At 36.9% G+C, this 25169-nt stretch overlaps 4 protein-coding genes across 8 annotated transcripts; 3 read left to right on the plus strand and 1 right to left on the minus strand.

The window, feature by feature from the left end:
* Positions 1–640: 640 nt before the first annotated feature.
* LOC123308613 (putative gustatory receptor 28b) lies at positions 641–3234 on the plus strand. Of its 4 annotated transcripts, XM_044891347.1 has the most exons (4): positions 641–1465; positions 1846–1914; positions 2737–2826; positions 3086–3234. In XM_044891347.1, exons 1-4 carry the CDS (start codon positions 740–742, stop codon positions 3206–3208), a joined length of 1008 nt encoding a protein of 335 aa, XP_044747282.1. In that variant the 5' UTR covers positions 641–739; the 3' UTR covers positions 3209–3234. The 4 variants fall into 4 exon arrangements, with proteins under 4 accessions (XP_044747282.1, XP_044747283.1, XP_044747286.1 ...); XM_044891348.1 differs by lacking the exon at positions 2737–2826; XM_044891351.1 differs by lacking the exon at positions 2737–2826 and having other exon boundaries at positions 3090–3190.
* Positions 3235–3382: 148 nt separating this feature from the next.
* LOC123308079 (transmembrane protein 179) lies at positions 3383–5315 on the plus strand. The gene is made up of 4 exons (XM_044890620.1): positions 3383–3668; positions 3722–3865; positions 3922–4083; positions 4161–5315. The coding sequence occupies exons 1-4, from the start codon at positions 3559–3561 to the stop codon at positions 4453–4455; spliced, it is 711 nt and encodes a 236-aa protein (XP_044746555.1). The 5' UTR covers positions 3383–3558; the 3' UTR covers positions 4456–5315.
* Positions 5316–5857: 542 nt separating this feature from the next.
* Positions 5858–10141, plus strand: LOC123306830 (lambda-crystallin). The gene is made up of 5 exons (XM_044888990.1): positions 5858–5975; positions 8065–8252; positions 8715–8898; positions 9479–9661; positions 9716–10141. The coding sequence occupies exons 1-5, from the start codon at positions 5938–5940 to the stop codon at positions 10074–10076; spliced, it is 954 nt and encodes a 317-aa protein (XP_044744925.1). The 5' UTR covers positions 5858–5937; the 3' UTR covers positions 10077–10141.
* A 2069-nt stretch (positions 10142–12210) lies between these two features.
* On the minus strand, positions 12211–16893 carry LOC123307853 (zinc finger protein OZF-like). Of its 2 annotated transcripts, none has more exons than XM_044890313.1 (2): positions 16525–16893; positions 12211–13469 (listed from the first exon to the last, which is right to left on the minus strand). In XM_044890313.1, exons 1-2 carry the CDS (start codon positions 16842–16844, stop codon positions 12434–12436), a joined length of 1356 nt encoding a protein of 451 aa, XP_044746248.1. In that variant the 5' UTR covers positions 16845–16893; the 3' UTR covers positions 12211–12433. The 2 variants fall into 2 exon arrangements, with proteins under 2 accessions (XP_044746248.1, XP_044746249.1); XM_044890314.1 differs by lacking the exon at positions 12211–13469 and adding an exon at positions 14915–16197.
* Between the last annotated feature and the right edge of the window lie 8276 nt (positions 16894–25169).

A 25169-nucleotide genomic window follows, 5' to 3' on the forward strand; every position in this document is an offset into this window, starting at 1 on the left:
CAGGGCACTGTCGGTACAAATATCATTTGTACCCTATGGGCAAGTCAGCAGATGAGATTTGTAGGTTCTGTGGATTAGAAGCAGAAACAGCTGAACACATGGTATGCAAGTGTCCAGAGCTGGCTGGCCTAAGAACCATTCATATGGGGAAACCGGTCCTGGATACTCACGAGGTAACGGCCCTCAAAGCCCCTAAGGATGCTGTCGGTTTTATCAACACTACTGACGACCTTCTTGGGTTCCTACTAATGGACTGATATTGAAAGAAATATCTCATTCTTTCATCATAGAAGTTCGAACAGTATCATACTATCATGTAATAATCTTCTGTTTCACATATTCCTAGATCACATCATAATTACCTTGTTTATCGACCATCAGATATCATGAATTATAAATTATTCAATTCCACAAAACGCATAATGAGTTCGAGAAGCCATCCTGGAATACAGTTTTTATTTCTTGAAATTGGTCGTGCACAAACATGCTAGATGCAAAGGCAAACCGAGTATCTCCTCATTTTAGAGGCAGATTTTCGCCTTTGGAAGAGATTTACGAGTCCATTAAATGCATTCATTTAGCTTGCAAGACCTTTGGACTGGAACCGATAACGTTTTCAAGAACAGAAGAAGGAATTCTAACGATAGAACATAGCAAACATGATTTAATATACTATGTCATATTCTGCAGCCTGTACCTGCTGCTTGGGGGATACACAATAGGAACCTTGGTCTTAGAGATGACATCCGTCTTCGCTGATGCAAAAAGCAAGTTCAGTGTTGTGATTGCCACGATGATAGTCTTGGTATTTTGCATAATTTCTGGGAATTACTTGATGAGGAAACAAATTTCCTCGAGTTTGGTTCAATTCGGGAAAATCGACAATGCTCTGCTCAGATTCAACACGAGAATTTGTTACAAGGACCTGAGGAAAGATAACATGGGCTTGATGATTCTAATGTTCAGTTCAGTTGTGATCAGGAGCGTCATTATGATCATTCTGATCGACTTGGACTTCCTACAATCGGTGACAGTTTTTGGTGTTCTGTCAGTGAAAGCTTTAACGAAGTACCAGTTCATTTCTTACATCAAGCAACTGTCGAAAAGATTCGAAAAGGTGAACGACACACTGAAAGACATCTTTGAAAGAAGTACGAAGGATAAAATAATATTCAATCACCTGACTTATGGAGGCGTTATTTCGGAGGGAATCTTGATTATGTGCCGTCAGCATCATCACCTCTGCCAGTGGATGAGGATATTGAACAATGCTTTCGGTCTCCAACAACTGACTTCGATTGCTGTTTCAGTTTGTAACGTTTTATTTCAGACGTATTATCTCTATTTCGTCTTGGCGGAAAATCAAATCACTATACTATCTATTTTCACGCCTTTGATTTGGACCCTGGATGAGATGATGGAGATTCAACTGTTGGTTACATCGTGCGTTGAGGTCTGTGACAACGTGAGTTACAAAATCAGATAGCCTCTACCTCTTTATTAAGATTTTAGGGATAAGTAAGTATACACCATTGAACTGTAAAAGAACTCTTTTAGAGTTCAATGGTATACACTTATCCCTTATCCACTGGCGGCGATTAGGGGGGGCCAGGGGGGGCGGTTGCCCCCTCACTTTCTGGAGAATATGAAGCTACTTTTTTAAAAAACTAACATTCTTTCAAGATTTCACCTTATTGCCCCCCCACTTCTTACGCGCAATCGCCGCCACTGCCCTTATCCACTGCTCAAAAATTGAAGTGAATATTCGAGAGAAAACTGTATGCGTGTATTTTATACACAGACAAGTCTTCAAAAAAAAAAAAACTCCGTGCCATTTTTTTTCAGGCGAACTCAACTGCAGCTATCTTGCATGAAATGAGGAATGATAATTTCAATGTATCACTTGAAGAGAGTGTGAGTAACAAGCAGTAATTAAGGGTGTTCTTTGGAAAGTTTCCGCATGTGAAATGATGAATTGAGGAATATATGATTACAATTATGCGTGACATATGCGACAAATTACCACATAGATGCGTTTTCAATGAAAAGAAGCTCTGTTGCTATCTGCATGCCAGAATAAGTCATTCAAAAAGAAAAGAGAAGATGCTAGCGGTATACATGCAGGGTTTCCCACAGTGGGTGGAAACTGCGCTAGTGGCTTAATTTGGCAAGATGACTGCCATGAATGTTTCAACAAATTCACCTACTGCCTATAAATATTTTCAAATGGTCCAGCAAAATATTGGACAAATTTATAAGAGGCATCAACACTTTTTCTTGTGAAATTTCCTTGAAATAAAATAACTCAAAAAAATCTATATGAACTTGGCGTAAAAGCAAAAGGAAAAACTTTTATCTTGAAATGAGATGCATGAGTCATCAAATTTTTTGCTAAATAGAAATCACTAAATAGATATATATACTTCAGAATGTGATATTCTGGTCACAGATGGTCAATGACAATATCTCTGAGAATTACCCTATTTTTAAAATACTCTAGAATGGACACAGGTCGAGCAAAATACACTTGCGTGGTCTCATTCCACGCAGAACTGAGTGCTTTGCTACTTTTATGATAGCTAGGTGTATATTTTTCACCAAAATATGGATTCAATTTGAATATAAATCTTACTTGATTGTAGCTTATCAATATAAGAAATATGGATAAAAAATATTCGGAAACTTTCAACTTATAACCCCCTGCGTTTGAAAGTTGTTGTAGAAAATTCTTTGCAGATCCAAACGTATTCTCTGCAAATGCTGCATCAAAAGATCGAATTTTCTGCTATGGGATATTTCGTTATCGATTATACGCTAACCTATTCGGTGAGTATATGTAGATATAAGTGGATGAGATAATTTTGGAAGACTTATAAAATTTGCGATAAAGTTTTTACTACTGCAAATGTTTCGCTATTACAATAGCCAACCAATAGCTTCTCCTGATGAGTGGTGACCTAGGGAAAATCATGTAATTCAACTTTAGTTTTTCTTTAGTGCAAAGAATCAGCATACATTTATTCACATCGATTTTTCCCGTAGAAATTGTGAATATGTGTTCTAAAAAGAATTTCTTATTTTTCAGATAGTTGGTGCTGTAACAACATACCTGGTCATTTTTATTCAATTCGATCAAGGAAGCCGAAAAACAGAAGTAATTGATTCTACAGATACCGTTACTGTATTGCCAATAAACAATAGCACATGAAATTACATTGAAATTTTCAGTGAATAAAAAATTACTCACCATTTTTCGAACTTATCAATATAGAGGGCGCGACCTGCCCTTGATCCTGATGACTTAAAATGATTCCCTCAGAACAAAAAAAAAAAGAAGAACAATCTTCTATGAAGTAATCAGCTGATTGTCATCATTTTGACAGCACATCAATCACCAAATATTTTTCTGACATTGAGTTGAATTTGTAAATAAAGAAAAGTCAAAAATAATAATAAAAAACGTTAATGAGAATATCTTACATATCTACATAACGAAAACATTTAAAATTCGAATTTTCGCACTCGAAATGCTATAGATTTTCATGTAACATCCTGAATATGGCTTTAAGAAACATAATTTTGCTCAGTCAAATTGCAGGATATGTAGTTGCTTTTATTTTATCGCTATGTATTGTTGTGCCTATGAGTCTTCACCAAGATGAATTCAGGTAGTTTTACATATAGTTTGAAATTGGTAGTAATTACAGAGGAGTAATTTTAGGGGCCACTGCTTACTATTCTCTACCGGGGAATGGCAAGAATCAGATGGTCAACTTAAGGTGAATTGGGCTTCACAAGGGTATTGCAATTATACAATATTTGTTGGTGTGGTATTGTGCTTGGTTTCTCTAATTCAAATATACAGGTGAATACTGACCTTTAAAGGTAGTTGACTCATCTATTAATTATTTTATCTTATAGACTGTCTGTGTTTTTACATAAAGGGACAGATAGCAGCTTTCTTTCAGCATTCATAGATGTACTATCTGGAATACTTTTGTGTGCACTGACTATTATTGCTGCACTGATGATTACGTTAGGATTCATGACGTGGTGTCAGAATATAACTCAAAGATTTTCCTCGTAAGTGTCAAAGATAAGAAGTGTATAAATTACGAAATATCATCGAATCAGGATACCGAGAAATGTTCTTTTTGCAGATGTGAATTAGCAGCTGGCCAGGACATTGATAAGAAGGATGGAATAAATACAACTCATTTTTACATTGAATTAGGGACTGCTCAGTTTGGGGTATGGGGGTCTTTCGCAGTATGGGTTGGTCTTTCAGTTTTTGCACTCATAAAACTTTGTCGATATCATCAAATAGAAAATATAAGGGTATCTATGTATCGGGAGAGGCAAAAATTGATAAATGAAAATGCCGATTCGCCAGGTAGTTCTTTAGGAAGGGAATCCAGTGTTAGTCAATCAACAACTGCAGAAATGGTAAATTGATTAATCACAGCAGTCTTGAGATATCCCTCTTTAGTGATATATACAATTATCCACATCACATTGTTTATCCATAGTACCTTTCATAATTTGATTGATTATAGTTCTTATTGAATGTCTGTTGAAGCTCAATCAATTTGCTACAAATACCATATAACTTTAACAGTTATGATGAAACTCATAGGAAATAAAAATAAAGTTTTTATTATTTTTTTATCGTTCTTGGATATTAAATTGTTGATTGAAAATTGATTTGTATGTGAATTAAAATTAGTTATCTTGCCTCTTAAATCTTGTTTTGTGAGTGATATTTCTGGATTGTTGAAACTGTTATCAAAGACTTGCTGCAATGAATGACTGATGTGTGAAAGCAATTTTGGAATCGAATATTATTCAACATATTAATCTCTATAATCAGTTAGATTAATTTGGCTAAAAACTTTTCAAAAAAACGAATAAGGATGAAGAAAAGGAAAGTGCTTCCATGAAAAATTTCTCTAGAAATTGTTTGATTTATTGTTGCTACCTTTTATTCTTCACATGGAAAGATGAGCACATTTTTGAGAATGATAAATGTTGTAGTTGAAGCCAAGATAAATGAATATCATATCTTTGGCGAGTGTGATTTGAAAATGATGATAAAAGCTTTAAATACATTGAAATTATATGAGATGTTCAACATTCTCTATTATCAAATAATGTATAAAGTACTCCGTACTACTTTATTACCTATAATCTGTATAGTCCTACAATTAATTTTATGATGATTTAATGTAGCCAGAATTATGAATTTTATATATCTTATGTATAAGTGGAAACAAACCCGAAATGTAGCCCCATTTCTAAATAAATAATGAAAATTATTTTATTTATGTCTATGTACAAAAAGTTGGTTCAACGAAAATGAGGGAAGTACAGCTACCTGGACAAGTAATTCCTGATATTACTAAAATAACAGATCGGTTCAAGTTGAAAACTAGGACTGTGTTGTAAAATAACATTTTGAAGCTTCCTTCAAAATGTGTGCCTCGTCTGGGATTTTTTAGAATATCGAAAAATGATTTTATTTTCCCCCTCGCAAATAAAAATAAGATTCAAAGTATTTTTCTTTCAAACAAATAGCTTATATTGCAATTTGAAGGTAAACCAAATGTTACAATTTTCATATGTCGGAAATTTATTTTATTTTTGAACCAGTTTAGCTCACATTGCTCATTTCTAAAAGGCGTATATACATTTGACACCGTTTCAGTAATTAATATACATGCTCCAAAAAGAGAAGGGAAATACCAAAAGGTATCTTGTAAACATTCATCAGTTAATTCATTATTATATAACCCTATTGAATCGAATGATGATTAAGAAATTTATCTCAAATGAGATAGCACTAACCAGAGTTGTCTCTGGCACTAACGTTCTATTTGTTTTACGCCTTAAAACTTCAGTTCGCATCGTGATTCGGTAGGAAAGTTATACCTGGTGAAAATGACTAGCAGAAAGGAGAAAATTGGAATTATTGGCAGGTATGCTACTTTCTTGCAATTCTAATGTTCAGTCTGAAAAATCTTAAATGAATGATTTGAAGGTCATCAAAGGTGGCTATAATTTACGTCAAATTATTCAGCAATGATTTTTTTTCGATATGTTTTGGAGGTTATATTCAAAGAAATCTTTAGTTATATTAGAGACAAACGTTATATCATTATCATTTGTAATATAACATCTGTCTGGATTATATGGATTATATACATTATACATAGAAACGTATTTATTGGTCACATGATGGTTCATCTCCTACATAATATAATATAATAAGGATCACAAAATTGGTTGAAAAAGGCGGTGGTAAAATGCTCTGGATGAGCCTCCGAGGGAACGAGTCCATGAAAAGCCCTTTAAGTAGGTACCCCATACGCGAGATCCAAGCCCGCAAACTCGCCTAAAATAATTTCCGAAAAGGTTCATTTTCGGCTATTTTTGCCGTTTAGGCGAAAGGTGCAAAACTTTTTGGGAGAACGCACGAAGCCCGATAAGAGACCGGGGACAAGCTATATGTTTTGGACCGAATTAACAAGTGATTATATAGTCTTGTCCATTTTTACGAACCCCCCGCCCTGAAAAAAATTGGAATTTTTGATATATGTTAATTTCATTTTTCCTTGATTTGTCCATTCTCTGTGAAAGGAAAACCATCGAACATCAGTTGATCACAAGTGTCATCTGTGGGACGAAGCACAAGTGTCATCTACGTGTGAAGCATAAGTGGCATCTATGTGACAATCGATCAAAAAAAATTTACACCTCCCACAAAGCGGCCCGTTTTACATCTATGGGAGTCATATTGGAGTGTTCATTATTTACTATTGGAGAGCTGGATAACCTCCTCTCCAAAATATAAACTCCCACCCTTCGGGAAGTAGAGGGATATTTCTCGGCCCAGGAAAGAGCTACAGGGCTCCCGTCCTGTCGAATTTAGGATGGAAATTTTTTTTTATTTTTCGCCCCACCCCTATTTCTGACGGGAAGGAATCTCAACTATAGTCGCAAACGGAAATAACCTGTCTCTGGTCGCAAAGAATAAAAGATGAAAGAGCGGAAATTTCTGAGTTGAAGGAGTTAATATTTCTCCACCCTAACCGGTGGAGCAAGGTGATTTCGCGGTCGCGGAGAGAGCTACGAGAACCGTTTTTTCGAAGTTACTAAACACAATAATAAAGTTTAATTCCGATGCATACCTCCCGCTGATATGAATATCAACAAGTGCTACGATCTGAATTGAACTAGCAAATTTGCCATCTTCAGGGCCTCAAATGGAGTACGCTCCATCGAAGAAAAGCAGGTGCTGACCATGGTTTCGGTCTCATTTGACTTCGTCAGAGCAACATATAGCTTCTCTCTGATGGTGAACGTTTAGAATTGATGGACTCTTATTCAGTACTGGCAAGCGCTATTGAGTACTTTCCAGTAAACAGAGCACTACTGAGTACTAAACAGTAACACAGAGCGCCACCCAGTATGAAACGATATCCGATTCAATCCCCTCCAGATAGAAATAACCCATACGAAGACAATAGACAATATGGGACATATATGTCCCATATTTTCTCTGAAAATATGAGACATATGCTATTGTCTTCGTCTGGGTTTCTATCTGAAGGAGATTGAATCGGTGGTATGCATCTGAATTAATCCTTATTATTGTATTCATTGCCTCCCCCTTTAGGCGTGATCATTCTTGATTACTAAACACAATCTGTGTGTGAAGCATAAGCAAAGATTAACAAAAGAAACCACTTCACTATTTTTACCAAGCGAGCAACGATTAAAGAGTTAGGTTACACACTAATCTTTGCAAACTCCCAAAGAAAAACAAAACAGTTTGTCTCTGTTACTCCGTTTACCATATCCTCCACAGACCCTAGCAACACTTCGATAGGAGATGCAAGATGCGGCCGATGCGATGCGAGTAAAACACATAATATATGCTACTTTGTAGTAGGTTATTTTGTGATTTTGCCATACGAATTGGCCTGTAAGCCATTTGACGGTGTTCCTTTCGATATATGAACCATAAATGAAGAAAAATCTAACACCCTCTTTCTGCCTTAACAGTGGCCTGATTGGTAGATCATGGGCTATGCTTTTTGCGAGTGTTGGCTACAAGTGCTACATCTACGATATTGAACCAAAGCAAATTGAGAACGCCCTCAAAGATATAGAACACCAACTCACATCTCTTGAAAAAAATGGACTGTTGAGAGGGACACTCAATGCGAAAGAACAGTTGTCATGTATTAAAGGTAAGGAACATAAAAGGCCTGTTTTGGTTCGCTTTTACGATAGTTCCAGATAGTTCAAAACAGTCGCAGTGCGACTGTTTTGGACCTTCGCACGTTTATTTATTCAGCGTAAAGCTCATCGCCTGTAGCTTCTCATACCATTGTTGCTCCACTCATTAACTTTGAACCGATTCGGAACTGCCTCAATTACGAATCAAAACGAAGCTGATTTAGGACAAGTATCATTTTTAAGTGAATTGTAACCAAGGGCGTCTCGTGGCCATTCGAAACGGAGGAGCCTAAATTTTGATGAGCAAGGCATTCGAGTATTTCAGTCAATTTTGTTGCTCAGCATTTTTTAAGTAGCCCATGCTTGCCTTTTATTACTATTAGATGATAAGTCGTCTGGACCATTTATTGTAAAGCCTATCGACAGAGATTTTCAATCGTAAGTTTCTCAACTACTTTTTTTTCAAAATTCAGGTACGACCCAATTAGAGGAAGCAGTGAAGGGGGCAGTTCTGATCCAAGAATGTGTGCCGGAAAATTTGGAACTGAAGAGAAAAGTGTTCAAGAATGTAGATGATGTCGCGGAAGACAAAACGATCCTTTCCAGTTCAACATCAACGTTTCTGCCTTCACTGTTCAGTGAACATCTCAAAAATAAGTATGTTTTAGCTTCTTTGGTGTGCTGAACCGATGCATGGGCACACAAGCTTAGGTTTTACTTTGCGTTTGTTGGTTTAGTTCGTATTTTTGTGATTTCTAATGGTTTTCATATAAATTCTTTTCAATTATCTGAGACAATGTCGTTGAGTGATTATTATTTGTCCAGTGGTATTTATTGACCCATACATAGGTTTATCAATTTTCCAAAAGCTAAGGTATTCTGTTCAAATGGTCTTATTTGAGTTTTTACAAATATCTCATTTCCACGCATGATTAGGAAAAGACGTCGTGTCATAGATCTCGTAGATAGTTTGTACCCCAGTCAGTGTAGACGTCATTCAGAAACGCCCTATATACTGGCCATTCCACAACTCCACTATGTGGCTCATCATCTTTGAATTTGTGTAGAAAAGCATCAGTACCTTCTGCTCAAAGATTATAGAGTTAATCTAACCTAACTCTATAATCTTTGTATCTGCTCTTGGACTAGAAAAAACTATTGCGCATGCGCATAAGTGCTTACAAACTTTTCTGTTCATAATGATTACTACCTTCTTTCTATTATCTATTTTCTGCAGGAAAAATATCATTGTTGCACATCCAGTTAACCCGCCATATTATGTGCCATTAGTTGAAATCGTACCAGCTCCTTGGACTGACCCAGAAGTTGCAAAGAAAACGCGAGAAATAATGGAAGAAATTGGACAGAGTCCTGTTTCTCTATCGAAGGAAGTTCCTGGCTTTGCTCTCAACCGAATACAGTAAGTGATAAAAACTATATCTTCGGATCTGTCTGATGATTGATATTTCTCAAGATACGCCATACTGAACGAAACCTGGAATTTGGTTAACGATGGTATCCTAGACGTGCAAGATATCGATAAGGTCATGTCAGATGGCCTTGGAATGAGATACGCCTTCTTGGGAACTCTGGAAACAACTCATCTGAACGCAGAAGGTTTCAAAAACTATTGCGAAAGATACGCGAACACAATGCACAGCGTGAGCAAAGATTTCAAACCAGTACCCAAGTTCGAGGGACCACTGGTACCTAAAATTGCGGAACAGCTGGAGGCAAGCATCCCGCTGGACAAACTACAGAAGAGGAGGGACTGGAGAGACCTTTGCTTGACCAAACTGAGTCAACTGAAGAAAGAAATGGCAGCGAAAAAATAAGTGAGGGCATTTCAATGTATGTGTAAACGAAAGTGAAATATATAATTCCATTTATTTTTTCACAACTTTTTTTCTTTCTACGATGAGTTCAAGTTGTCCACAACACTTCTTCCGATAATTCACAGTGAAAAATCCACACAACAACAATATCTAATTCAACGAGGAATATATACAACACGCGTTGAGAAGCTTACAGATTTTGCCATAGTTAAACCTTTATAAATCAAGCATGCAGGGATGCGCAAATGGTTTGGACAATCATGTGGTTTTATTCGCCAAAATAAAGAAATTTTTTGTACTAGTGAATCAGTGAATGAAATAAATATTTCCACATAAGTAGTTAATTTCAACTTTAGGAAGAAACGTGATAGACTTATTATATTATTAATATGTCTATGGATATGACCTACAGATCCTTCCACACTCCGGGCATAGATAGTCACCAACCAGATCTGGCCGCCGCCGTATTCTTCTCGAGTCTCCATTATAACTGTGAACCAAAGACCTCCACTGTGATCTGTCTAACGCTAGTTGTTCCCAGTTATGATTGGCATTAAATGATTTTAGGGATCGATGCAGTATATCCTTAAACTGCTTATACTGGCCTCCTGGTTTCCGGGCTCCCTCTGTCAATTCGCCATATAGAGCTATTTTGGGGAGTCTTGTGTCTTGCATCCTAAGAATGTGGCCGCTCCATCTGAGTCTCAATTGTTATACCACCCGCGCATTGCAAGACTTCTGCATTTGAAACTTTGTGAACCATCTGGTGTGTATTATTTGTCTTAGATGACGTTGTTGCGTTTGTTCAAGCTGATTAATATATAGCTGCAGGGCGTCCAGCTTTCGCTTCCGTAAAGAAGCGTTGGGAGGACCACTGCTTCGTAAATAGCTGTCTTGGTCTTCAGATTAAGGTCGTGATTTTGAAACACTCTGTTCTTTAGCTTCCAGAATGTCCGTGATGCCGAATTGATACGGTTGTGTATTTCCGCGTCTAGAATTTATGAAGCTTTCCAAGTATTTGAACTGCTGGACCTGTCCTAGAATTTTATCCTCCAGGCTGATATCTGCTTGAAGGCTTTCTGGCGGACTTGCCAGGATTTTGTTTTTGTCGATATTAAGTCTAAGGCCTAAAGCTTCGTATATATGTTTATAGGTGTCCAACATTATCTGTAGACCCTCTGAGCTGCTAGCGATAAGTGCGCAGTCGTCTGCATATTGAAGTTCCGTGATAAAGTTTGTACTCTGAGGTGCTTCAGGTTCAACAGGCTTTCATCAAATCTGAATCTTATTCCAACACCTCTTACGGACATACTCATGTCAGCAATTATCGAGACAGCTATGGCAAAAATATTAAACAGTAAAGGCGCTAACATCCAACCTTGTTTTATTCCAGAGTTGGTTAAGAAATGGTCGGTTGTAGAGCCATTATGCTGTATTCTAGCGGTGTTGTTGGTATGGAGGCTTTTACACACTGCTAAGAATTATTTCGGGTACTCCAAGTCGTCCCATGTCCCATGATTTTCCATAGCGATCTCCGATTCACCGAATCTAAGGCGTTAGTTACTTAAATCGATGTAGGCTGTATATGATCCTTGATTGTTGTTCACGGGTCTTCTCTTGCAGCTGTCGCAGTGTAAAAATTAGGTCCACCGTAACTCAATTGGTTCGAAAGCCGCACTGGGATTCAGGTAATAGATTTTCTGAGAGTGGAATCAGACGATTAGCCATAAACTTCGAGAGAATTTTACCGGCCACACTAAGCAACGATATATGCCCCTATAATTGTTGCAATTTTACCTATCGCCTTTGTTCTTATAGAGGTTGATAACTAAAGCGTCTCTTAAGTCTTGTGGCACATCTCCTTGTTCACAGATCTTGCGGAATAGTGTTAGGAGACTATTGACAATTCTTGGCTTTGAATATCTCCGCTGGAACGCCGTCTAGGTGGCTTATCATGTGTAATGAAACAACTACAATAAAATGGATACCTACACTTTAATTATTGTAAATGAAATGTGTAATGAAACAACTACAATAAAATGGATACCTACACTTTAATTATTGTAAATTAGTAATATTATTACAGAGTATCATGAATATATCAAAGTTAATGATTTTGAATCGCTCTTATTAGTGCGGAAAAAATCACTTTCGTCTAAGAGCTCCGAAGAAATTCAATTTCGAAATTGAAATGAGTGCGGAAAAGAAGGTAAAAACTCTCGATTTTAAAATCTAGAGAGGAGGCAAAGGAAAGACTTTCTCATTCAATAAGAGGAACCTTTATCTGTTATATTCCGGTAGAAGTTAAAAGACTCACACTCCTGAAAATTGTTGTTCCTATCCGCGACACTTCGCTTCTATATCTCATCTCTCTCTGAATGAACTTTCCTATGAAGCTTCAGGAATCTTTCTTGAGTAAAAGTTGATTTACAAATAGGACAGACCCATTCCATTTCCTTTTTAGAATGTACTATTCGGTGCTTTTTCAAATCCTGACTCCTCCTGAACTTGGCACTACATATATCACATGAATAAGGCTTTTGACCTGTATGTATCCTATCATGAATCAACAATTCTTGAGCCCTTCTGAATTTTTTCCCGCATTGAGCACATTCGAACTTGAAGTTTTGGTCATGAAAAAGCTTATGAACATATAGTGAAGATTTCTGCTTGAATGATTTCTGACAAATGTCACAGGAATATGGTCTCTGGTCTGAATGGGTGTTCAAATGTTCGTTCCTTGCCGATTTGGTGCCGAAGTTTTTATCACAAATTTCACAGCTGTAATTTTTCACGCCTTCGTGGAATTGTTTGATGTGCTTCCGGAAAGAACTGTCCAAACGAAAATTTTTACCACAAATATGACAAACGTACGGTTTAACTCCGGTGTGGATGGTCATATGTCTTATCAGATTGTAGGAGTGATTCGTTCTCTGACTGCAAATATAACATTCATAAATTGATTTTCCATTCTCATTAACCCTACACTTATCGATAATTTCCTTGTTTCTCAATCGATCCTCGGAATTACTCACGTCGTCGATCTCGTCATGTTTCAGTTTCTTGTGTCGCTGCATGTCGAATTTTCTAGTGAACCCTTTATTGCATAACTCACAAAAATACTTGTTCTCTACTTCGTTCTTTTTGCGCCGCAGTTTCCTCACCCTCTGGGATTGCAAATTTTCTTTGAAATCTGGACTCGCCGAACGCTCTCTGGCGATTTCGTTTCTTGTAGCATTGCCACTGAAGATTTTGATGTCGTCTCGTTCAGTATTTTTTTCGAGTGATGTGTTTACGGTCTCCTCATATTCTTCGGTTTCTTCTGAAACGGATGAATCATGGTGTGAATCTACTCTTTCAGAACGATTCGAAATATCCGAAAACCGTTCTAATCTGAAAATAGAATAACTTTTTGAAAATCACGAGTTCACTTATTATTTTCGAAGAACTATTGTTGAAGGTCAACATTTCAATTAAGAATTATTTTTAGGACATTAGAGTTGAATGTACAGAGTGTTCCATCTCAGACGAGCCACCCCCCGTATATTTCTTATCCCATAGTGGTTGGGAAAATTTCCCGAAACACTTCGAATGATTTTTTGGGGGACATCTTTTGACGTATATTTGAGGCTTGAACGATCAACCCCCTAAGACTGGGGCACTTCAACCTCTCAAAATTGAATGGGGAAGAGGATTTGAGTGATGCTTCATATGAAAGGTCTTGGAAGCCTTTTCACAACGGGTTCATATGAAAAAAGTAATTTTGATTAACCGTTTTCGCCAAAAATCAATTTTTTACCTCAAATGAGCCACCTTGAATATTTTGGTTATTTTCACAATACACAAGCCCCTTTTTGATTAAGCTGTTTGTAAAAAGGGTAATTAATTATAATGATGATCACTTTGAACAATTTTTGTATTAATAACTTAAAACACTTATAGTTGTGGTTTTGAATTCGTTAAATTCTCGTGTAAGAAAAATTCAAAGATGAGACTTTTTTCTGTACCTACTTGGTACTCGTCTAAATGAGAAACATTATACAAACAAATTTAAAAGGTAATAAGACAGATTTGAAGTTGCTATTCTCATTGAATCAAATGTCCGTATTTTTTTGAACAAATGATTAAGTCATGAGAATAAATCATTTCCCAAAAAATCGCCTCTATAAAACATTCCAAGATTGCGGAGCTATACCAAATTCAGAGACAACTTTGTCTCTGGCCATAACCAAAAGTCAAGAATTTCAGGACTTCAATCAACAAACTCATCGGCGTAACTGATCATTGACATCAGATGAGTGAACAGTTCACTACAGAAAAATTTAGATCGATTTTATTGGTGTGTTTTCAAGTTACTTTCAATATCAAGGTATGTAATTTCTTTCTGTTGAATAGGCCTGGCTGTGTGCCACAATAGACCGCTCTGGTCACGGTGGATCCGACCGAGATGTCCAACAAACTTAATGTCTGTAATTTAGGAGTCCAGACAGAATAATTAGTCATATCAAAATGGCTATTGCAAGATTATGTTGTGTTCCAGAAGTTTTGGAACATTTAAAATCATGAAGGTCACATTGCATGCCACGATAGCTGCTCCTATTGAGAATGCTTGTCCCCAGTGTAACTTACTAACACCATGCAACTGTGACAACACAATGAACAGCTTATTACTTTTTTTGTAGGTGTTTTTCATTTCTCAGCAATTTAGAGGTGTTAGTCCTAGTAAAGAGGTATTCTCCATATTGCATTTCCCAGATATACAGTAATAGAAAACTTAATTACACTCTTTCCAAATTATATTGGAATAGTAAAAAATTTTGAAATAAATGCAAAGAAACTTGATGAGAATAAAAATTTATTTTTTGAGTATGACCCAATTTACCCTCACAAAATGACAAACTTGATACAAGCAGTAATTATAATCTTGTCAGCTTTTCTTAGCAAATTTTCATATATCTATGAAAAATTCAGATTCACTTTTACTACAGACATATTATCAATAAAAACTAAATGGCAAACAACTGTTCACTGAACATTGAACTCAGTGGTTAATTAATGTGAAATCCATAAAGATAGATACAATTTAAGTTACTTGATCACAATTTTGGGTGAGGCATACCCAAATCATGTTACATTTGTATGGTTTGTTTTGAAATGATTTCTAAGGTACCTCTTTTGTTTGAATCTCAAACCACAGCTTGAACAAACATATGGCTTTTCTTCAGAATGCACAAGTTTATGACGTTTCAGCTCATACTTGATTCTGAAGCAACGCCCACAAATATCACAAGGATATGGTTTTTGTCCTGTGTGCTTAGTGACATGGATTAACAAAGGGGGTTTTGTACGAAAACTTTGATCGCAATATTCACATTTGAATGGAAAATTATTTGAATGCGTTCGATTATGCACAAACAGAGAAGCCTTCTGCTTGAAGCTTTTATTACACAAAGCACAAACATAGGGTCTTTCATTTGTATGTATCCTTCGATGTTCTTCTACATTCCTTTTTGTTGCAAACATTCGTCCACACAAATCACATGGAAAATTTTTAATTCTTTTATGGGTTTCTTTAAGATGTCGCACTAGTCCTTGGGATACTCGAAATTGCTTTCCACATAAGTCACACATGAATGGTCTTTCTCCAGTGTGGATGCGCATATGCCAAACATAAGTATAGGGAGAAAGTAAGCTTTTTCCGCATTCTTTACAGTTATAATAGATCCTATCACCAACAACAACCTTTGCTTCATCAATAATTTTAGGATCAATCTTGGTGCGAATTGATTTCATTTTATCTTTCATAGGATTTTGGCACTTTTCTCCATCAGAATCATCTGAATATTTTTGATCAATATTACACCTCACTTTATCTGATTTGTATGTTTCAGTACAAGTATCAAATTGTACAGAAAAGAAAGATTTATCTTCCTGATGTACTTCTTCCTTATATTTGGAAAATTCCAATGATTGCCGTGTGTTATTACAAATACCAACTTCTTTGTCGCTAATTTCTCTCTCATATTTTAAATCTGATTCATTCGAAATGTTTTCTGGTATCTCATTTTCTGAATCTTGGGGGAATGCTTGTAGACTTGTGGGAGCTGATAATTGTATATCCCTGAAACAAATTTATTGTTTGAATGAGATTCGTTTAAAGATATTGAAAAAAATCTGATTTATCAAGTCTACATCATTCCACCAATCTATTAAGCCTTTATAAGGTTAGAAATTTGTTAAAAATCATATTCCATTTCAAGTTATAGATTATGTTCAGTGAGTACTATTAGAGGTATGTATAAGAGCGTAAAACAAAGTATTCAATTCTGGGTACAAAAAACAAGTGGGATCCTTAAATGAAACAAATCTTTGGCTTGGCCAACTGCAAGCACTTTTGAACAGAATTGAATGACTAATGAAATAATCGCACAAATTTATGGAACCTCACCTCTTCTCAGAATCGTCATTGATTGATACAGTTGTGGCTGTGGAGTTGGACACTGTTTGATTTGTTTCCAATACCTTTAGTACAAAATTATGCCAAGAAACAATCAGCTTTACACACTCCATACAGCATTCAAAAGATGTATTCGTAGATTCTATTAATTTAATAGGTATATGCAATTCAATTTTGTTGTATAATTCATTTTTTAATCCTTCCTCTGAATTGATATTGATCAGTTTCAAGTCTTGCCTTCCACAAAGTCTACAAATTCCATTTGAATTTCGTGTTTTGTTCTGAAATACTTGAATATTCTCCGCATTCATTTCATGTATTTCATTACAAAACGATTTTTTTCAAATCTGTGTTCATTTGTTGTCTACCACTCCGTTACAGAGACTCATTGAACTCTATGGGAACTGGAATGGCATCGCGATACAGGCAAAATGAGGAAGAGTGAAAGGGAAGAAGTAGAGCAACCTTTCTCTCTCGCACGCCGTTGCTATTAGCAACGTAAACATTTCAATGTGCGGGAATGAAAGAATGAACTATTCGAACTGAAAATATTTGAAGGTTTGATACTGATTGGAAAAATTCACTTCTTTCTCTATTCCCAAATTGTTCAAATCTTTCAACGAGTCGGTTCGTACTAAAAATAATTAATCATTAGTTTGTCATTCTAATCGAAATTTCTAAAAATTTTGCACTTTTTTTAGTGATTTATGATGTTAATCATAATTTCTTGAATTTCGGGAACGAAATTTTTAATAATCAACCTTGCAGCCTTGATGAATTAATAAAATAGAAGCTTTAGAGTAATTTGAATATAAATATTAATTATAATCTTGAGGCAAGAATATAGGAAATGATCTTCTGAAAAGCCTCGGATAAAGCTTTGGAATCATATGAAAAGCAGTGTCAGCAAAGACAGAGTTGTTTCTGGAGCAGAGACAGTCGTCTCTGGTGTCAGTGCGAGAGATTTTAAATATTCCAAATAGTTCAATATATAAAAGGAATCATATCAAAAAGTAAAGAACAAAATTGCTGAAATATTTTTATTTAACATAATTGGGACAAAAATGTTACATTTGCTTAACAATTATTAAATAAAATTAATTTAGTCATTTTCTGACGAATAGTAGAGGATCTCCATGAAGTTCATCATTCATTAATTTTGATTGATGGAACATTCTACACTAGCCCTAGTGCACTCTTCATGTTCGAAATAAATCCTAAAGCGAATGTCTTTCGATAGTGAAAAAGAATGTTGGTATCATCAATTTCCAATGATTCTAAATATTCTATAGTTTCACTGAAAATTTCCTGAACATACCTCAGGGAAAAAGATCTAATTGGAGCTTTAAACCCTCTCCGGAACAGATTTCTAGAATTAAGAATGTCAAACACTCTATCAATTTTTCTAATGAATTCAACGGTAGCGGCACTATCTTCGAATTGTAAGTTCTTACATTTGTTATCAAGAAATTCCATAGCATCTGCTACCCCATTACTCATTGTTTGAGTAGCTAATCTGACATTCATAATTCTATTTTTATAATTGATAATGATATGCTGAGATGAGAGGGAATTAGCCAACCTTAGACCTTATTTCTACGGATACCAATTTTTCCTTCCTGTAGCTTTGGTCCAAAGTTGTAAAGTAAAAGGTTTTCGGAGAGGGAACCTAAAAAAATGAAAAACATAAGGCATAATTCCTAATTATTTACTGCTTCTCTCCTTTTGTGGATTCTCACTTCTGTAAAACTGTTCAGGATGGATTGGTTTATGTGATACCAACACTTCACAGAAAAAATATTATATTATATTTATGTCCCCTGCATTATGGCATCCGTTTCCAACACAATACTGGACCATTGTTGTTATGAAATTCTTCTTATTCAAAATGTTTTTTGTTACTGCAAAAACCACTTTTGTCACTCTGGGAAACACATAGACTTAAAAAACACTCATCAAAAAACTATATTTAAGCTTTGAAAAAGCACAAGAAATTCTGTTCAACAGCTAACTTGACTTGATATATAGACATTTTTCGAGTTTCTTAGGAATGTAAATCGGAAGTATATGGCTTCTAAACAATTTTTCACCATGATTTTTACTAAAATACTGACAAAAAGACATTAAACAATGTGATTTAAAATTTATCTACGAAAATGACATTTAAATTTAGGTTATAATAGTGTAAACAAAAACACGCTAGAGAGAGAAAGGTTGCTCTACTTCTTCCCTCTCTCTCGGTCACAATTTTCGACGAATTTTGCTACCTACGAAGCCATTCCAGTTCCCATAGAGTTCAATGCAGAGACTCTTTCCCTTTCTCTATGCTCCGTTATCAATCATGTCAACACCACAGAACACTAATATAACAACAACACACTTATGTCAACTGTGGTCATAGACAAAGAAATATGGTCATAGATTATAAAAACCGCGTTCGGCAATTACCTAGGACCGATCAGATTGCTCTGTATCGTTGGTTTATGACATCTGATAGTTTGCGTGGTGGGGCTGGCGGTACGGAGGAGTTGAAAATGGTAAAAAAAAATTAGAGCGTGTCATTGGACCCAAAGGAAGCTTCTTTTCAAGAGTAGCAGCGGTCGTGCGGTGTTTTGCAAATGCAAAAAAATCGTTACTTGTACATACTCGAGCGTGTCAGATTTTCATACAGATGATGGTTAATCTCGGTAATCAGGGGTAGTTTTCTTACCTCGGGTTACATAAAGCGTGATCACGGAATCAACTCTTGATTGACCAACAGACGTTAATTTGTTTTCAATCGATAATTCAGTCATGATCATTCAGAATATCATTCTTGCATCAAATTATGATGTTTATACATCCATTAAATAATTCTCAATTGCTACTTGTTCCATATTATATATTCAGCAATGAAAAGGTTTCAGTGATTTCGTTTTAGAAATCAAGTGACTGTCCCAATCGTTGATCGCACAATCAAAGTTTTATGAAACCCGCCGTTAATCTGACAGCAGAGACCCTTTCTCTATGTCTGACAGTTTGAAGATGACAACCATAGATAACAACAAGGAATTTTTTTATATCTCCCTTCCTGTACCTCTAATTGTTTCTGTATTCATCATTAAAGTTGTAGATAATAAAATTTTATACAACTTTTGTCTGAAGCAATTTTAGAGTAGTTTAAGAAGGCTGTGGTTCGACCCATATGAGAGCGAGGGTGTTCCTGCACCGTTTGGGAAAATTATACTCTTTGCGACTTGATTGCATGCGGGAAAAAGGTTGAACAGGCAAAATTTAAGAGTGATCCCTTAGTGCACAGGAAATGCAAATACCATTTATCTATATTTCCTATACAAAAATTTATCCTATCACAAATTTCACGTGGCAGCGAATCTAAGCAATAGGTACAAGACAATTTCTGATTTTATCCTTCTTGCTTTATTTTATTATTACTATATTCGAGGTTCTAATAATGTGATTCAATAGGAGAAATATGTATAAACAATGTTTCATAAATGCCGCGGAAACTAAATTTCCGGAATTATTTTGATGCGACCGATCGATCCTTGATCGACCTCCAAATTCTTTTCCACACAAGTGTTGGAACTTCCGTAAATTTTTTAAATCTTCTTTGTTGTCTAAATACCACTGAATTCTAAAACACAGTGTCCAATCTATTCTGGTATAATAAAAAGGAGAGACCTGCTCGCACTGCTCAGAAAAATTGAATTTATGGGATATTAGACCAACTACTTTTCCACCGCACATCAGAGCTGCTCCATAAAAACCTCTACACACTTCGTGTCTATTCGAAGCATCAAAGCTGCAAGTGAGGGTAAGATCCTTCGATCTTCTCGAGTACAGCATATTTGTAATATCAGCACAGTTTCCTAAGTCTTTTACGGTTGCTGGAAAGCATTCCAGTTCAGAATTCGGTTGTTCTTGTTCATAATGATACCACCGTCCCATAACCATTCCTTTAGTACATACTTCATAAAAATCTTCGTTCAGTTTGAATTCCTCTATAAATGGCGCTACCTCGAATGGTGATAATTTATTATTCAACACCACGATCGCTGCGTTGTTTTCGATGTAGTATTCCTTTTTCACATAGTTCGGATGTATGACGCAATAACTGGCTGCTATTATGGTTGACTGTTCTTCACCGTTCAAAAGTTCATAATGGTGTACTACCCGGACGTGCGAATTGGGTCCAGTTCTACTACAGTTCAATTTTTCTATACAACATAATGCTGTAGTAAGAATAGCGTTTTCGGCCATAATTACGCCATTACACGCATGTTTGCCATCACGTAGAATGGACACCATCCAAAGATTTCCCGACTTATTCTTGCACGTTTCAACATTCAACGCGCGCTCCTGTCGTATCGGATTAATTTTTACCAGTAAAGATTGGCATAATAGGAATATTAATAAAAACATTCTTCGTGTTCTGAGATGTCATTTTCACTTCATCTGTCTCCCGATTCATCAAAATTGAGCCACGTGCTGTGGAAAACGAAATCAATTTTTCTGTGACTATTGCAGAAGAAATATTTTTCATTTGGCCGATGAGGGTTAGTTTTCACGAAGCATTTGGCAACATTAACACCTGGAACGGACCAAATTTTCAATAATAAGTATCATTATTCGGAGAAAAATAAGAACAATGCTGACGAAAAATCATATATATCTTACCCTTTAGAACATACCACCATAGCTGTCACGACACCATGGGGTCGAGGAATAGAGAATTGTTTATTTGACCATGATTACGTCAAAATAGAGAGTTGAAGTGCAGCCATGAACGTAAACGTTAACGTTATAATTGACATCTACGCATGCTCATTCGTCCGTTTTTAACGTTAACGTTAGCGTCAGCTTTACGGCCTACGTAAACTAGCGGTCTCCCACGTATACCTTAAACATCGACGTACGTTAACCGAACGTTAAACGAGTAGCACCGATGACTTGCGAATGGCCGAATTTTGATTGTTAAATGCAATTCTCGATAACCTCAAACTGTCATTGTTTACATTTCCTGTGTATTTTCTCATAATGAACGAAAATTATAGGAAATCAGCAGTGATTTGAAAGTTATCAAATGGATTAAGTAAAATTACTGTGTTATCAGATTACATTCAGTACATAAGGAAATGGCTGAAACTATATACACTGCAATTCTCATGTCTCTAACACTTGAACATTTCATTGATAATAAAATACTTCCAAGCTGAAAATTCTCTTTATTAGGCATATAAATCATTAGAACATCAATATTTCAAATGTTATTCCAGCTGTCGATGCTCAATATTAGATAAAAGAGAGTTCACGCGAAACGAAAGCAAAATCAAATTGATAGGTTATGTTTAACGTCTGACGTTTCATGATGGCAGCACTTCAACTCAAATTTCATCACAACACGTAAACGTTATATCTGACGTTATTTCTCACGTTAACGTTTACGTTCAGGCTAACGTTCTGTGCGCACTTCAACTCTCTAATATCTGCGTCGAACTATAATGGTTGACTTCCGGAGTGTTTTCGAGATAGAGGGCTTCATCTGCTTCATCATTGTCATACAGCTTCGTTATGGCGAAAGAAATACTGGGCACAGAACGCTCCCGAAAATCCCCAAACTGGTTCGTGGACTGCGAAATTCATATCGCAACTCTTTTGGAGGTAAAACACAAAGCGATGAAAACAGCAATTAGCAAGCCTGGGGATGTTGCAGCCCAAAAAAGTCTTATGAACATAAAACGCGAGGTCGGTCAAGAAATAAGAAAAATCAAGGATAGCTGGTGGAAAGAAAAAGCTAGGAAAATACAAGCTTGCGAAATCTCAATATCGGAAATCATAAGTGCGATAAAAAATATGAAAAATGATAAGTCACCTGGTCTAGACGGCATTCCAGCGGAGATATTCAAAGCCCTGGATGCAGACATTGTCAATAGTCTCCTAACACTATTCTGCAAGATCTGGGAACAAGGAGATGCGCCACAAGACTTCAGAGACGCTTTAGTTATCAACCTCTATAAGAACAAAGGCGATACGTCAAATTGCAACAATTACAGGAGCATATCGTTGCTTAGTGTGGCCGGTGAAATTCTCTCGAAGATTATGGCTAATTGTCTGATGCCACTCTTAGAAAAGCTACTACCTGAATACCAGTGCGGCTTTCGACCAAATCGAGGTATGCTGGACCTATTTTTTACCCTGCGACAGCTGTAAGAGAAGGTCCGTGAACAACAATCAAGGATATATACAGCCTACATCGATTTAAGTAAGGTGAATCGGAGAGCGCTATGGAAAATTATGGGACGCCTTGGAGTACCCGAAAAATTCTTAGCTGTGTAAAAGCTACCATATAATAATACAAACAACACCGCTAGAATACAGCATAACGGCTCTACAACCGACCATTTCTTAACTTTCTGGAATAAAACAAGGATGCGTGTTATCGCCTTTAGGTACTGTTTAATATTTTTGCCATAGCTGTCTCGATAATTGCTGACATGAGTATGCCTGTAAGAGGTGTTGGAATAAGATTCAGGTTTGATGGAGGCCTATATTTAACCTGAAGCGCCTCAGAGCAAAACCCCGTACAAAGTTTATCACGGAACTTCAATATGCAGACGACTGCACACTTCATTCATTCATTGCTGTATCCCGTTACCGGGAATAAATCTACAAAAAGAAGAAGAAGAAAAAAAAAAAAAAAAAAAAAAAAAAAAAAAAAAAAAAAAAAATTCGAACAGACTTGTAACTTCTTAGTGCTAGTTGCGATTGTGTGCCCTCCTGTGACTAAAGAGACCCAACCGTGACCTGCAGATCCTTCCACACTCAGGGCATGGATAGTCACCAACCAGATCTGGCCGCCGCTGTATCCTTCTCGATTCTCCATTATAACTGTGGACCAAAGACCTCCACTGTGACCTGTCTAACGCTAGTTGTTCCCAGTTATGATTAGCATTAACTGATTTTAGGGATTGATGTAGTGTATCCTTAAACCGCTTATACTGGCCTCCTGGTTTCCGTGCTCCCTCAGTGAGTTCGCCGTATAGAGCTATTTTGGGGAGTCTTGTGTCTTGCATCCTCAGAATGTGGCCGCTCCATCTGAGTCGGGCCCTCGTTACTTGAGTCTCAATTGTTGTACAACTCGCGCGCTGCAAGACTTCTGCATTCGAAACTTTGTGGAACCATCTGATGTGCATTATCTGTCTTAGATGACGTTGCTGCGTCTGTTCAAGCTGTTTAATATGTCGCCTGTAGGGAGTCCAGCTTTCGCTTCCGTAAAGAAGCGTTGGGAGGACCACTGCTCTGTAAACAGCTATCTTGGTCTTCAGATTGAGGTCGTGATTTTGGAACACTCTGTCCTTCAGCTTCCAGAATGCCCGTGATGCCGAATTGATACGGTTGTGTATTTCCGTGTCAAGGTTAGCCCTAGTATTTATGAAGCTTCCCAAGTATTTGAACTGCTCGACCTGTTCTAGAGTTTCATTGTCCAGGCTGATAACTGTTTGAAGGCTTTCTGGCGGACTTACCAGGATTTTGGTCTTGTCAATATTGAGTCTAAGGCCTAAAGCTTCGTATATATGTTTATAGGTGTCCATCATTATCTGTAGATCCTCTGAGCTGCTAGCGATGAGTGAACAGTCGTCTGCATATTGAAGTTCCGTGATAAACTTGGTACGGGTTTTTGCTCTGAGGCGCTTTAGGTTAAACAGGCCTCCATCAAATCTGAATCTTATCCCAACACCTCTTACGGGCATGCTCATGTCAGCAATTATCGATACAGCTATGGCGAAAATATTGAACAGTAAAGGCGCTAATACGCAGCCTTGTTTTATTCCAGAGTTGGTTGAGAAATGGTCGGTTGTAGAGCCATTATGCTGTATTCTAGCGGTGTTGTTGGTATGAAGGCTTTTACACACTGCTAGGAATTTTTCGGGTACTCCTAGACGTGCCATGATTTTCCATAGCGCTCTCCGATTCACCGAGTCGAATGCCTTGCTTAAATCGATGAAGGCTGTATAAATCCTTGATTGTTGTTCACGGGCCTTTTCTTGTAGCTGTCGCAGTGTAAAAATTAGGTCCACCGTACCTCGATTTGGTCGAAAGCCGCACTGGGATTCAGGTAAAAGCCTCTCTAAGAGTGGAACCAGACGATTAGCCATAATCTTCGAGAGAATTTTACCGGCCACATTAAGCAACGATATGCCCCTGTAATTGTTGCAATTCGACGTATCGCCTTTGTTCTTATAGAGGTTGATAACTAAAGCGTCTCTGAAGTCTTGTGGCACATCTCCCTGTTCCCAGATCTTGCGGAATAGTATTAGGAGACTATTGACAATGTCCTCATCCAAGGCTTTGAATATCTCCGCCGGAATGCCGTCTAGACCAGGTGACTTATCATTTTTCATATTTTTAATCGCGCTTATGATTTCCGACATTGAGATTTCGTCATCAAGCGATGTCATCGGACTATACGCGGGGAGCAGGTCTAAAATGGATAAATCCGAGTCGTTATTTTGATTCAAGACCTGTGAGTAATGCTCCTTCCATCTTTCGAGAATTTTTCTATCATCAGTTAGAATAGCTCCATGAGCATCTCTTATAGGAAAGCTAGCTTTTCTGCTTGGACCGTAAACAGTTTT

The sequence above is a fragment of the Coccinella septempunctata genome, chromosome 2 (assembly GCF_907165205.1).
Source record: "Coccinella septempunctata chromosome 2, icCocSept1.1, whole genome shotgun sequence".
In the NCBI taxonomy this organism is placed as follows: Eukaryota; Metazoa; Arthropoda; class Insecta; order Coleoptera; family Coccinellidae; genus Coccinella; species Coccinella septempunctata.